A 15279-nucleotide genomic window follows, 5' to 3' on the forward strand; every position below is an offset into this window, starting at 1 on the left:
AGAGTCAAGAACCAGAGGGCACATATTTAAGGCAATTGGCAAAAGAAGCAATGGTGGCACAGGGGAAACTTTTTCAAGCAGAGGCGTTAGGATCTGAAATGCACTGCCTGAGACGGTGGTGTAGGCAGGGTCACTCAAGGCTTTCAAAAAGGGATTGGATCATCATCTTAAAAGGAAAAATTTACAGAGCTACAGGAAAAAGGCAAGGGAGTGGCACTAGATGAATTGCTCCTTCAGAGGGCCAGCACAGACACAATGGACTGAATGGCTTCCTTCAATAATGTCGCTATGAAAACTCCAGTTGATTTCTAAGGCCACTCTTTGAAGTGACTGCAGTTAGTAAACTTATCACAATATTACAAATTTAAATGCCTGCATTTTCATTCAACGCTGCAACCAGCTGGCAAGAAATCTATTCAGGAATTATCAACACAGTACTACTTATAAGTAGTAAGACTAACTGTTGAACAAACAAAGACAATATGAACTCAACGGAGCAAGTCAAGACTGCAATTAAATCTTGTGCTTGCATGCAACTCAAAATACATTTTTGGGATTTAACACGCCCTCTGTGTTCTTCCGTCAGGTTGAGCATTTTTCTTTTTATTTATTGTCCTTCTTTAAAAATAAATCACAACAGCACAAATTAGCTTTGATGTTGAGAAATAATGTTAGGCTTGGATATAGTGGCACCAGCTTAAAAAAGGAAGCCTAACTGCAGAAGTGGAAACCTGGAGGGAGACTCAGTGATACAAAGAGATAAACACAATGGCCCCATGTTTCATTAGAGGAGCTGCTTCCTTGCGGTCAGCGGCAGCATGCTACACAGCAACATTTATTCTAGAAGAGTTAATGTGCCAAAAGATTTGATCATAGTGTAATCATGTAAAAAATATAACAGCATGTCAAAATATTGATCTATTACATCAACAAAGTAATATTCCAAAATTTACAGCTTCTCCTCTTACTGAGTCTCAAAAATGAAGAAAAAAGCTAATGAAAATACTGCTGAACACTGCTGACAATCAATCAGAAGCAATCAGTAAAGCTTAGCATCATTCCACAAACTAAAAATGACCATGGAAGCTGTATTTCCATGATAACACTGAAAAACTACAGGGCAGGGTGGTGGAAAACACAAGTGCAAGTACCCTATATTGAATGTCTTTCTCACTCCCTTAACATTCCTCATTGCGTCAATCATTTTTTAATTTAGTGATTGACAGTTCCACTGTAAACCAGTTTCCCATATAACTGACCAGACCAGCAGAATATTAGGTTATGAAAATGTAATTGGATGTATCTTTTCAAAACTACATTAATTTTGTGTACTGCTGCAATATGACAGAAGGTTTCAGGATTCGTAATTTTTTCCTGGACAGGTTTCCTATTGCAAAATGTCATTAGTGTTTGAAGTGGCCATTCCAATGATTCTAAAGCAGCGATTTTGTTCCACACTATGCTGTTCCTCATTGAGCCATCTTGGCTATGATGTGCTCCAGTCAAATTTACACACCAAGGGTTCTTCCATAAGATCGTGTATTTTGCTGAATCCCAACAGATAATTTTACACATTTGATTTGTCGCAAAAATCAACTGACACTCTCATTGCTGAAGATGTGAAAGAACGAGAGGCTCAATACTATTATTAGTATTGGAGGAAAATGGAGGAAAACCACCTCCATTTACATTATCTACCTCCTGCATTCCACAGCTCTTTGAAAATCCGTCAGAATGCTGTATTTTGCAACAGAATGGAATTTCTGCAGAACCCTGCCCACAAAAGCAGCTTAGCGAAGGAAAATATTTTGTATATACTAGAAGTATATACAAAATTTTGTATTCATTTCAAAGGCATCTTCTAGTTATTATTTATGCTCACTTTCTTTGAATCATCCTTGATTCAAGTTAAATTTATGACCAAAACCACCAATTCCATATTTAGGGAATGCTAACAATTGTGAGCAGGCATTTCCGGAAGGGTGACAGGCTCCAAATGTGAATGAATGTGGCATTATAGCTATTTCAAAATGGAAACAAAGATCAATTATGGAAAACAGCAAATTCTGATTGTATGAGAGTCATTTTAAAGAAGGGATACTGTCATATTAACTCTACATTTCCTTTAATCCATGCTCTGTTTCTTCTTCAACAACATATTTATATACAGTAGTTAATATAATAATGTCCCTAGACATTTCACAAACATTTTGAAACAAAATGTGATGCCAAGCCAGATAAGGAAATATTGGGTCAAATGATCAAAGGCTTGGTCAAGGAGGTAGATTTTAAGGAGTGTCTTTGTGAAGCAATCAGCGGAGCCTAGGCTAAACAGAACATCAGCAACTGACGGTGCAGCCATCAATCTTAGTAGGAATAGGGTCAAGGGAGCATGTGGTGGGTCACGTAGACAAGGGCTTGAGGGGTGATAGGAGAGAATTATAAAAGTTCAGGGCTAAGGCAGGGGGAGGAAGTTGCATCTGATGTGCTAGCAGAAGAGAGGGACACAGCTCATCAATCTTAGTGATATACAAGTCCATGAGCTCCTTGCACTTATTGATAGGAGTGAGGGAGGAGATGACAGGAGAGAGGGCTTTAAGCAGATGCATTGTAGTGGAGGAAAGAAGTCAGGGTTATCTTTGCACTTTAGCAGAAGTGAGCAGGACCCAGTATGTGATCAACCAAATCTTGCTGTGATAGCTAAAACAAGTCGCCCGCCACATCATTCAATGTCTGCATATCTTGGATAAAAAGCAGAGATAAAGGTAAATCTCTGAGTGAGAAAGAGTAATGATTTTTATTGGGAACTAGGGGATCAATGGTGGATGTGAGGCTGTGGTTGAGTAAATCAATAGGTGCAGAAATGCTGTGGTAAACAGTAGGTCAAAAGTTAGACAGTTCGGATTTGGAAACTGAATATGACAATGAAGTGGGTGATTTCTTTTTCTGAGGTGGACACAGATAGGGTTGGAGCAAAGAAGGGGAATATGGGTGGAGTGATACGAGGAATTTATCAGAGGTGGCCTCGTGTGATTGATACAATGGGGTGAGCAAAACTATGTTGGATGGCAAGGACAAGGGATGGGCAAGAATATATGTTGGGGAGTTTTCATGAAGGCGGAGACTAAGGGAGAAATATAAGGCAGAGAACTCAAGAGGAAAGAGAACATGATGCATTGATGATGAGGCTGAAATCACTGAGGATGAGAAGTCGTTTGATGCACATGCTGAGGGAGGAAAGGGGTGAGAATATTTTTCTTGTTCCAGGGAGAATGGCAGTGATTGAGCATCTTGCCTTGTTCCACCCTCTCATTCAAAATAGTCAAAGGATAAAGTTTCAGAGAAGTCAGGGATCAGGCCAAGGTGAGATTTGGTGTTAAGGGTCAACAGTGGGAGTGGTGAGTTGGGCAAGGAGGAGATTGGCAAGTTTAGCCACTAGTAGGCCTAATGAATGGAAAGGTCAACAAGTGTGTGGGATGGGGCAATTGGGGTTGCTGCTCAGAATGAGCCAGTGCCAAGTGCCTTGGTGTACCTTTAGGAGGGTGCTGCAAGAGGCACAGGGGGAAGCTGTAGGTTTATCCAAGAGGAAGTCAAGCCTGGGATGGTAGCAAAGAGCAAGAAAGTCAAGGAGTACCCAAGGGTTAGGGTAGGGAATAGGGAGGGTAGAGCACCTGAGAGTGGAAAAGTGAAAGGAAGAATGATGATAAAAGAGGCATCTTGAAAGGGTAAAGAGTAAAGAGGAGAAAGAAGCAGAATAAAATCAAAAAACTGCGGATGCTGGAAATCCAAAATAAAAATGAAAATACCTGTAAAAACTCAGCAGGTCTGGCAGCAGCTGCGGAGAGGAACACAGGTAACGTTTCGAGTCCTTATGTCTCTTCAACAGAAATAAGTAAAAATAGAAAAGAGGTGAAATATAAGCTGGTTTGGGGGGGGCGGTGGTAGAGCTAAATAGAGGGCCAGTGATAGGTGGAGATAGCCAAAAGATGTCATAGACAAAAGGACAAAGTGGTGTTGAAACTGATGACATTATCTAAGGAATGTGCTAATTAAGTGTAGAAAGCAGGACAAGCAAGGTACAGATAGCCCTAGTGGGGGTGGGGTGGAGTGAAGGAATCGAAATAGGCTAAAAGATAGGGATAAAACAATGGATGGAAATACATTTAAAAATAATGGAAATAGGTGGGAAAAGAAAAATCTATATAAATTATTGGAAAAAAAAGGGGGGATTTGGAAAGGGGGTGGGGATGGAGGAGAGAGTTCATGATCTAAAACTGTTGAACTCAATATTCAATCAGGAAAGCTGTAAAGTGCCTAGTCAGAAGATGAGGTGCTTTTCCTCCAGTTTGCGTTGAGCTTCACTGGAACAACGCAGCAGGCCAAGGACAGACATGTGGGCAGGGTGGAGTGTTGAAATGGCAAGCGACAGGGAGGTCTAGGTCATGCTTGCGGACAGACCGAAGGTGTTCTGCAAAGCGGTCACCCAGTCTGCATTTGGTCTCTCCAATGTAGAGGAAACCGCATTGGGAGCAACTAATGCAGTAGACTAAATTGAGGGAAGTGCAAGTGAAATGCTGCTTCACTTGAAAGGAATGTTTGGGCCCTTGGACGGTGAGGAGAGGGGAAGTAAAGGAGCAGGTGTTGCACCTTCTGCGGTTGCATGGGAAGGTGCCGTGGGAGGGGGTTGAGGTGTAAGGGGTGATAGAGGAGTGGACCAGGGTGTCCCAGAGGGAATGATCCCTGCGGAATACCGCCAGGAGGGGTGAAAGGAAGATGTGTTTGGTGGTGGCATCATGCTGGAGTTGGCGGAAATGGCGGAGGATGATCCTTTGAATGCGGAGGTTGGTGGGGTGATAAGTGAGGACAAGGGGGACCCTATCATGTTTCTGGGAGGGAAAGGAAGGTGTGAGGACGGATGCGCAGGAGATGGGCCGGACACGATTGGAGGGCCCTGTCAACCACCGTGGGTGGGAAACCTCGGTTAAGGAAGAAGGAAGACATATCAGAGGAACTGTTTTTGAAAGTGGCATCATCAGAACAGATGCGATGGAGGCGAAGGAACTGAGAGAATGGGATGGAGTCCTTACAGGAAGCAGGGTGTGAGGAGCTGTAGTCGAGGTAGCTGTGGGAGTCGGTGGGCTTGTAATGGATATTGATGGATAGTCTATCACCAGAAATTGAGACAGAGAGGTCAAGGAAGGGAAGTGTCAGAGATGGACCATGTGAAAATGATGGAGGGATGGAAATTGGAACAAAAATTAATACATTTTTCCAGGTCCAGACGAGAGCATGAAGCAGCACCGAAGCAATCATCGATGTACCGGAGAAAGAGTTGTGGGAGGGGGCTGGAGAAGGACTGGAACCGCCTCCTCTTCACCATGGACGTCCAATCCCTCTACATCTCCATCCTCCACCAGGATGGTCTGATGGCTCTCCACTTCTTCCTCGAACAGAGGCCTGGACAATCCCCATCCATCACTACTCTCCTCCGTCTGGCTGAACTTGTTCTCACACTGAACAATTTCTCCTTAAACTCCTCTCACTTCCTCCAAATAAAAGGTGCGGCTATGGCTCCAGTTATGCCTGTCTCTTTATGGGGTATGTGGAACATTCTTTGTTCCAGTCAACTCTTTCTCCGGTACATCGATGACTGCTTCAGTGCTGCTTCATACTCTTGTTTGGACCTGGAAAAATTTATTAATTTTGCTTCCAATTTCCACCCCTCCATCATTTTCACATGGTCCATCTCTGACACTTCCCTTCCCTTCCTTGACCTCTCTGTCTCAATTTCTGGTGATAGACTGTCCATCAATATCCATTACAAGCCTACCGACTCCCACAGCCACCTCGACTACAGCTCCTCATACCCGGCTTCCTGTAAGGACTCCATCCCATTCTCTCAGTTCCTTCACCTTCGTTGCATCTGTTCTGATGATGCCACTTTCAAAAGCAGTTCCTCTGACATGACTTCCTTCTTCCTCAACCGAGGTTTCCCACCCACGGTGGTTGACAGGGCCCTCAACCGTGTCAAGCCCATCTCCTGTGCATCCGCCCTCACACCTTCCTTTCCCTCCCAGAAACATGTCCTCACTTATCACCCCACCAACCTCCGCATTCAAAGGATCATCCTCCGCCATTTCCACCAACTCCAGCATGATGCCACCACCAAACACATCTTCCCTTCACCCTTCCTGGCGGCATTCCGCAGGGATCGTTCCCTCCGGGATTCCCTGGTCCACTCCTCTATCACCCCTTACACCTCAACCCCCTCCCACGGCACCTTCCCATGCAACCGCAGAAGGTGCAACACCTGCCCCTTTACATCCCCCCTCCTCACCATCCAAGGGCCCAAACACTCCTTTCAAGTGAAGCAGCATTTCACTTGCACTTCCCTCAATTTAGTCTACTGCATTAGTTGCTCCAAATGCGGTTTCCTCTACATTGGAGAGACCAAACGCAGACTGGGTGACCGCTTTGCAGAACACCTTCGGTCTGTCTGCAAGAATGACCCAAACCTCCGTGTCACTTGCAATTTCAACAATCTACCCTACTCTCATGCCCACATGTCTGTCCTTGGCCTGCTGCATTGTTCCAGTGAAACTCAACGCAAACTGGAGGAACAGCACCTCATCTTCTGACTAGGCACTTTACAGCCTTCCGGACTGAATATTGAGTACAACAATTTTAGATCATGAACTCTCTCCTCCATCCCCACCCCCTTTCGGATTCCCCCCCACTTTTTTTCCAATAATTTATATAGATTTTTCTTTCCCACCTATTTCTATTATTTTTAAATGTATTTCCATCCATTGTTTTATCCCTACCTTTTAGCCTATTTCGATTCCTTCACCCCACCCCCACTAGGGCTATCTGTACCTTGCTTGTCCTGCTTTCTACCCTTAATTAGCACATTCCTTAGATGATATCACCACCTTCAACACCTTTGTCCTTTTGTCTATGACATCTTTTGACTATCTCCACCTATCACTGGCCCTCTATCCAGCTCTACCCTTCCCCCCTTAAACCAGCTTATATTTCACCTCTTTTCTACTTTTACTTAGTTCTGTTGAAGAGTCAAATGGACTCGAAACGTTAACTGTGTTCCTCTCCGCAGATGCTGCCAGACCTGCTGAGTTTTTCCAGGAGAAACAGAATGATGTGCTCTGATCTGGGTTCAGTTAATTTTGTCACTTACAATTCTTTTCCATATTATTTTCAAGTTTAATTAACTGTTCTCTATGGTTAACCTATTACACCTAATCGTGCTCACTCTTTTTGGCTTCCTTTTTTCTGCATATTATTTTTTCTGCAAACTTTTGCCTACTTACTTGCTTTTAATGCAATTATTGACTTTAGTGTTGGGATTTTTTTCAAAGTTCATTTGGTTACTCAGTAGGATAGTACGGCCTGCCACAAGTATTTATTAATTTTGATGTATTAGGAGAAAGCACAGGGGAACAGAATTTTGGCCAATAATATGGAATAGCCTTCAAACCAGTTGAAAATATCCACACTATGAAAAGCACGTATAAAAAAGTACCTTTCGATAAATCAACCAATAATTAAGTATATTGAGTGCCACCTGGAGCAATAGATTCCTAATACTTGAGGAGTCCTGGAAGCAGAGAATGCAATCATACTGCTTCTTGGTAGCAGATCGCAGCTTTAGAGTGAATGGACTGCTATGGCTTTTTTTGCTGTCTGCATATTATCCACAGCTTCTCTCAGAATGAGAGAGTTTTGCAAAATGCCAAAAGCAATACTAATTTTGACATCTTATTGATGAATGGATTCGACAAAATAAAATGTCTGTCTCATTGGAAGATGCCTACTTGTAATGCATGTACCTACTCCAGTAACATAATTCGCTTTCTAGATCTCACACAATCTTAAAATGATTTTATGACAAATTGAGTGAGGATACATTTCAGGAGGTTAGAGAGGCTCTAACATTCAGTTTGGTTTTGGTAGAACTGAAGCAAGTTATACTCTCCAAGGCTATTCTTGTTGAGATCCCTAAAGAAGTATTTTTTAAAATATATACGGTAAAGGGGGTAGATAGAAGAAAAAAGTAAAAGAGCAACACTACTTTCTGATCTCAGAATTTCTGTGGAGATGACCAAACATAATTCTCAAATGCTAGATGCCAATAAACAGCTTTTATTAAAAAATGGTTAGTTTAATTTATTTCATACCAGACAGAACTTTTAAATGTTTCTGTCATATCCCCAAACACAAAGTCAAAATCAAATGACTTCACTTACACATAACAGATGTGACACTAATGAGCAGATTCTGATGCACGTGTTGATCAACTTCAGGTTCTTCCAGTTCTGAAGGGATTTGCTGGCCTGGCTGGGGTGCACCAACAACTTGATGAAAAGAATCCTTCTGTTTTTCCAATTCTGCCTTTTCACTTTGTGCATTAGTCACATTTACTTGCTGACACCTTTCCCTTCTCCACTTAATTAAGGCTACTCTGTCTCGTATCGACTTGGCAACAGTCTTGGAATCACATTCTTGAAAGAAACCAGAGTCAATCTGCAACCAAAATATCAACATTGAATAAATGTTATAATGTACAAAAATTGTTCTCCCCCATTACATGAGAGTCTGATGGAAAATATTAACCAAGGTTGCTGTAAATTTCAGGTTTAGTCAATGATCTTAACTTCTTAAGGTGAAAGAACTTCACACTCAAAATTGTAGAGGAAATCAAATGATATTTGTTTAGTGCACAAGTGCTGGCAATGCAGAGTAAAAAGAAAGACATTTATAATTCTTTCGTATTTAACATTTTGAAGCGAAGTACAAATAATAGAACTGACAAATCCTTTACTTACTCTAGCTCCCACCTTATCCCTTCCCTCATTTCAATACTACAAAATAGCACAATGGTTAACAGTGTATAGTGGATATAAAACTAAAGTTTAAACTAGTTACAATTCGGAGTTTGATAAGGCTAAAACTGAAAAGTACTCAAAAGGCTATTAACGTTAATTTCCTTTTTTTTTTAAAAAAACACTCATTCCCACATTAAGTACTTTCAAGACTTCAACTATAGATAGTTGGTAGTTTAGAGGAGTTGCTGAGCTTAACAATGTGAAAAGGCAAAGTTATCAGTAGAAGTAAAATCACAAGCTAAAGAGTAGCATGCAGGTTAACCATCACCATTTTCACCTATAGCAATGAACGGAGATATCTCAACATTAGTGAGCATTTCTAAGCCTGCAGGTACTCAACAAATCCAGCCCTTGTAGAAAGCCATGGATAAACAAGTGCAGAAGTTCTGGGCCTACACCCACCAGTTATTCTGCACAGAAAGACAAGAGGCTACACAAGCCACAACCCCCTGCACTAACTCCTGAAGCTCTGCATGCACACCTGGTCTGCTGCGCAGCTTCATCAGCTGTGCTAGAGATATGTTTTCTCCTCGCTCTACAATAAAAACATGGTAAAAATACTTGTAGGACATGTGCTTGTCAAATCAGATATTCAACAGACTGCATCTGGAACTACAAACAGAGCACAATGTTGGGGCTCTCAAGTGCTGACACCATGAGTGTCTCAAAGGTATCTTGACCAACCCATTAGGGCCTTCATCTCAAGATGTTATGTGCCCACAGTAAAATAATGTGCCCAATGCTTCCTGACCCTTCCTCAGTTCATAATCACCTGCCAACCATCAAGACTCACTCCCAAGTTTGTGCAGTGCTGCCAAGCTCTACCTACTGAACAGGCATTTCTCTTATAGTTGTACGGGGGTACAGGATTGAATTTTGATGAAAAAAAGAGACATGCTGTCAAAGCTTTTTGTCTTGCACTCATCAGGACATATTACAAGAATACCGATCATAAAGGAAACAACAATTTATATAGCCTGAGAAGCTGATTGGTTGGTAAGTAGACTCTGATTGCTAAGGGCTTTGCCATGGAGAATACACAGGGGACAGTTAACTGCCAAGTTTTTGTTTAAACTCAAACCAGGCAGGTTGACTCTGATTGGTTAAGGCTTGACCAATGAACCAGGCAATGGCTACCCCAAAGCATTTGTTCAGTAGAAAAAAGGTGCAATGCGTGGATATGCTCCTTCTGTCTGCAAAGGACTGGACCCTTTGTGTTTTAGCATTAGCTTCTAGCATGCAGAAGTGAGCCACACTGCGAGCCAACTGATAATCGCAGAATTACATCTAATGTTAGAGGCTTTGTTTTGAGTTTTGCAAGCACCAGCTGGTTAGTACTTCAATTGTTGCAAACAAAGAGGACTGCTGTTTGATATGATCAGCCAGTCATTGAGACATACGGTCTACACACCAGGCATCAGACCAGCAGTAAAATTTATATCCCAGGTTACTCATTTGTGTGATAGGCAGTATGGCTTTTTGGCTTCATGGCAGCTTTCTGTTAGTGGAGAAAACCACTGGTGTTGCTACTGCATAGAAGCAGCGTGAAACGGCTAGCTTCATCTATTGCTCAAATTGTTGAGACACCTTACCCTGCCAGGGCAACGAAGACTGGGAACTTTTCAGGACCGAAAGTGGTGGCCTTAGGCTCAATCATAAGACCATTAGACACAGGAGCAGAAATTAGGCCACTCGGCCCATCAAGTCTGTTCTGCCATTCAATCATGGCTGATAAGTTTCTCAACCCCATTCTCCCTGTAACCTTTGATCCCCTTACCAATCAAGAATCTATCTATCTCGGTCTTAAATACTATGACCTGGCCTCGACAGCCTTCTGTGGCAATGAATTCCATAGATTCACCACTTTCTGGCTAAAGAAATTTCTCCTCATCTCTGTTCTAAAAGGTCTTCCCTTTACTCTGAGGCTGTGCCCTCGGGTCCTAGTCTCTCTTACTAATGGAAACATCTTCCCCTCGTCCACTCTATCCAGGCCTTTCAATATTCTGTAAGTTTCAATCAGATCCCCCCCTCATCCTTCTAAACTCCATCGAGTATAGACCCAGAGTCCTCAAACGTTCCGCATATGTTAAGCCTTTCATTCCTGGGATCATTCTCGTGAACCTTCTCTGGACCCTCCCCAGGGCCAGCACATCCTTCCTGAGATACGGAGCTCAAAATTGCTCACAATATTCTAAATGTGGTCTGACCAGAGCCTTTTGAAGCCTCAGCAGCACATCCCTGCTTTTATATTCTAGTCCTCTCGAAATAAATGCCAACATTGCATTTGCCTTCCTAACTACTGACTCAACCTGCAAGTTAATCTTAAGAGAATCCTGGACTAGGACTCCCAAGTCCCTTGGCACTCCAGATTTTTGAATTCTCTCCCCATTTAGAAAATATTCCATGCCTCAATTCTTCCTACCAAAGTGCATGACCTCACACTTGCCCATAGTGTATTCTATCTGCCACTTCTTTGCCCATTCTCCTAACCTGTCCAAATCCTTCTGCAGCCTCGCTGCCTCCTCAATACTACCTGTCCCTCCACCTATCTTTGTATCATCTGCAAACTTAGCCAGGATGCCCTCAGTTCCTTCATCTAGATCATTAATGTATAAAGTGAAAAGTTGTGGTCCCAACACTGACCCCCTGCAGAACTCCACTAGTCACCGGCCGCCATCCTGAGTAGGAGCCCCTTATCCCCACTCTCTGCCTCCTGCCAGACAGCCAATCTTCTATCCATGCTAATACTTTGCCTCTAACACCATGGGCTCTTATCTTACTGAGCAGCCTCCTGCGAGGCACCTTGTCAAAGGCTTCTGGAAGTCCAAGTAGATAACATCCATTGGCTCTCCTTTGTCCAACCTACTCGTTACCTCCTCAAAGAATTCTAACAGATTTGTCAGGCACGACCTCCCCTTGATGAAACTATGCTGACTTTGCCCGATTTTACCATGCACTTCCAAGTATTCTGAAATCTCATTCTTAATAACGGACTTTAAAATCTTACCAACGACCGAGGTCAGGCTAATCAGCCTGTAATTTCCCGTCTCTTGCCTCACTCCCTTCTTAAACAGTCTAGGACCCTCCCTGACTCGAGTGATTCCTGAAAGATCACCACTAATGCCTCCACTATCTCTTCAGCTATCTCCTTCAGAACTCTGGGGAGTAATCCATCTGGTCCAGGTGATTTATCCACCTTCAGCCCTTTCAGATTTCCTAACAACTTCTCCTTGGTAATGACCACCATAATCACCCCTGCCCCCCAACTCTCTTGAACTTTGGGGATGTCACTCGTGTCTTCCACTGTGAATGCTGATGCAATGTATCTATTCAGTTACTCCACCATTTCTTTGTTCCCCACTACTACTTCTCCAGCATCATTTTTCCAGCGGCCCAATGTCCACTTTTGCCTCTCTCTTACCTTTTATATATTTAAACAAACTCTTGCAATCTTCTTTTATATTACTGGCTAGTTTACCCTCATATTTAATCTTCTCCCTCCTTATTTCTTTTTTAGTTGTCCTCTGTTGGTCTTTGTAGGCTTCCCAATCCCCTGGTTTCCCACTGCTCTTTGCCACTTTGTATGCTTTCTCTTTAGCTATTATGCTGGCCCTGACTTCCCTTGTCAGCCATGGTTGCCTCATCCTCCCTTTAGTATGCTTCTTCCTAGGGATGAATTTTTGCTGTGTCTCCCAAATTACTCCCAGAAACTCCTGCCATTGCTATTCCACTGTCTTTCCTGCTAGGCTCATCACCCAGTCAATTCTGGCCAGCTCCTCCCTCTGGCCTCTGTGGCTGCCTTTATTCAACTGTAATACCGTTATATCTGATTCCAGCTTTCTCCTCTGAAATTGCAGGGTAAATTCTATCATATTATGCTCACTACCTCCAAAGGGTTCCTTCACCTTAAGCTCCCTTATCAAATCTGCCTCATTACACATCACTAAATCCAAAATTGCCTGCTCCCTAGTGGGCTCCACCACAAGCTGTTCCAAAAAGCCATCTCGTAGACATTCCACAAATTCCTTTTCTTGAGATCCACTACCAACCTGATTTTCCCAGTCTACCTGCATATTGAAATCCCCCATGATCACTGGAACCTTGCCTTTCTTACACACCTTTTCCTGGTGTATCTTGTGCCCCACATCCTGACTATTGTTTGGAGGCCTGTACATCACTCCCATTATGGTTTTTTTTTACCTTTGCAGTTCCTCAACTCTACCCATACAGATTCTACATCATTTGACCCTAAATCGTTTCTTGCTATCGATTTAATTTCATTTCTTACTAACAAAGCAACCCCACCCCCTCTGCCAACCTGCCTATCTTTTCGATAGGATGTATATCCTTGGATACTTAGCTCCCAGTCCTGATCCCCTTGCAGTCATGTCTCCGTAATGCCCACATCATACCTGCTAATTTCAATCTGCGCCACAAGCTCATTTACCTTATTTAGTATACTGCGTGCATTCAGATACAACACCTTCAGTCCTGTATTTCCCGTCCCCTTTCTCATTGTCATCCCTTTATCTGATGTGCTTGAAGTTAGATTCCTAGCCCTTTCCAAACACACTGTCCTATTTTGTGTTCTGGAGACTTTAATAGCCTCTCCTGGGCTCTCCTTTCTTTTCAGTTTTTTCATAATTTTCCATGAAGTTGAATCCACCCCCCCACACGCTAACCTGATGCTTTGTTTCCCATTAGTCATACTTCTTGGAGTTTTACCCTTCCCTGCACCCCCTCCCACCCCCAACTTTCTAGCTTAAAGTCCTGTTGACCACCCTATTTACCCTTTTCGCTAGAGTTTCATGAGTTTGCAGGATATACAGCAAGCAATGATCTGATCAGGGTAGCCATTATCCCACAGGATGTTTCGATGCGCCTGATTTCAGCATCAAGCCTGCAGGGTGAGCAAATGGCTTGGGCCTATTTACATGGTTGCCGATAGGCCAATCCTATAGCGCATGGAGCTATAGGAATCCCAACACGTATATTGACCAGTCAAGGTAGGCTTGCGGTTGACAAAGTAGAGAATCCATCGGCAGATTTCTGAACTCACATTTCAATGAAAATTTGACTGCTCCATTTTAAAGGTGAATTTGAGCACAGGATGGAGTCCATTAAGGTGTAAGGAAATTCGTACATGCAGCTGCAAATTCAAATATAGAAAATATCTCATTTACATATCAGAAATATGCAAGAGGTAGGAGGTTAGGTGTCATTCCATTGAAGGCTCGTTTCTCATAGAAATTGACAATGATGTTTGAAAGAGCTGGGCCTAGAGGGGATCCCTTGGCAACACCATCTACTTAGGGACACATGGTGTTGTTAAAACTGAACTCAGCTGCACGAGTTTTTGAGTTCACAAATTCAATTAATACAGATTCAGACAATGGTGGTGCGTCTACATCACCATGACAGTGGAACGATGCAAATGACTATGACTTCCTTGAGTGGTATATTGGCGAATAGGCTAGCAATGCTGAACAAGCACATCAACACAGCATTGCTATTGATTCACAAGCCCTGTATGGTCTTCGTAAAGGTGAAGGAACCTTTCATCGTGTATGTGGAAAGCTTGCTCAGAACTAGTTCTAGCAACTCGGTCAACCATTTGGCTAATACAGAAACAGTAATCGATACGATATAAAGGGACATCACTTTTGTGCGTCTTGCACAGCCCCCATGCATACGCAGTAAGCCTAAAATATATACCATCCAGCAACTAGTTATTCTTACACAAGTCCAACAAAGGTTTTTGGGACTTGCTTTCGAGGGGGGCTATCCAGTCATGCTTAGCTGTAGGTCCAATGGATATGAATTTGGACCCATCATTAAGAATGGCATGCATTTTGTTGATATAGTCACACTTGTTAAGGACAATTACGAAATAGGGTGTATCAAAATTATCCTGCAGGATAATGGCTACCCTGATCAGATCATTACTCACTACATATCACGCAAACTCATGAATGGGTCTAAGACCACCACTTTCAGATCTGAAAAATGCCTAGTCTACCTCAGATTATCCCAGAAGGGTAAGGCATCCCAAAAATTTGACCAACAGATGAAGCTACCTGTTTCATGCTGCTTCTATGCAGTAGCAACACAAGTGATACTCTCCACTAACAGGGTGCTGCTGTCAAGCCAAAAAGGCATTTTGTCCATCTTAGTGCCAGTCTAATCCGAGGTGTGTAGGCCATACATCCCAACAACTGGCAGATTGTATCAAATAGCACAGCCCTTCAGCTGTTCGCAACAGGCAAATAACTGGCTGAACCCAATCAGCCCTTTGCTTGCAAAACACAGTGTCTGACATTAGATGGTTTCTGCAATTGGACAACACTTGCTAAACAATCCTGACTGTGCTTAGAGT

General features: G+C 42.8%; 1 protein-coding gene across 5 annotated transcripts in view; it reads right to left on the reverse strand.

Annotated features, from left to right (window-relative positions):
* Nucleotides 1-15279, reverse strand: part of wnk2 (WNK lysine deficient protein kinase 2) — a 225255-nt gene that overhangs the window by 97534 nt on the left and 112442 nt on the right. For all 5 annotated transcript variants that reach the window (XM_041191976.1, XM_041191978.1, XM_041191977.1 and 2 more), the window contains exon 7: nucleotides 8265-8541. In XM_041191976.1, coding sequence (XP_041047910.1) covers nucleotides 8265-8541 — 277 coding nt within the window. The remainder of the gene's footprint in view (nucleotides 1-8264; nucleotides 8542-15279) is intronic.

This window comes from Carcharodon carcharias, chromosome 7 (genome assembly GCF_017639515.1).
Source record: "Carcharodon carcharias isolate sCarCar2 chromosome 7, sCarCar2.pri, whole genome shotgun sequence".
Classification (NCBI taxonomy): Eukaryota; Metazoa; Chordata; class Chondrichthyes; order Lamniformes; family Lamnidae; genus Carcharodon; species Carcharodon carcharias.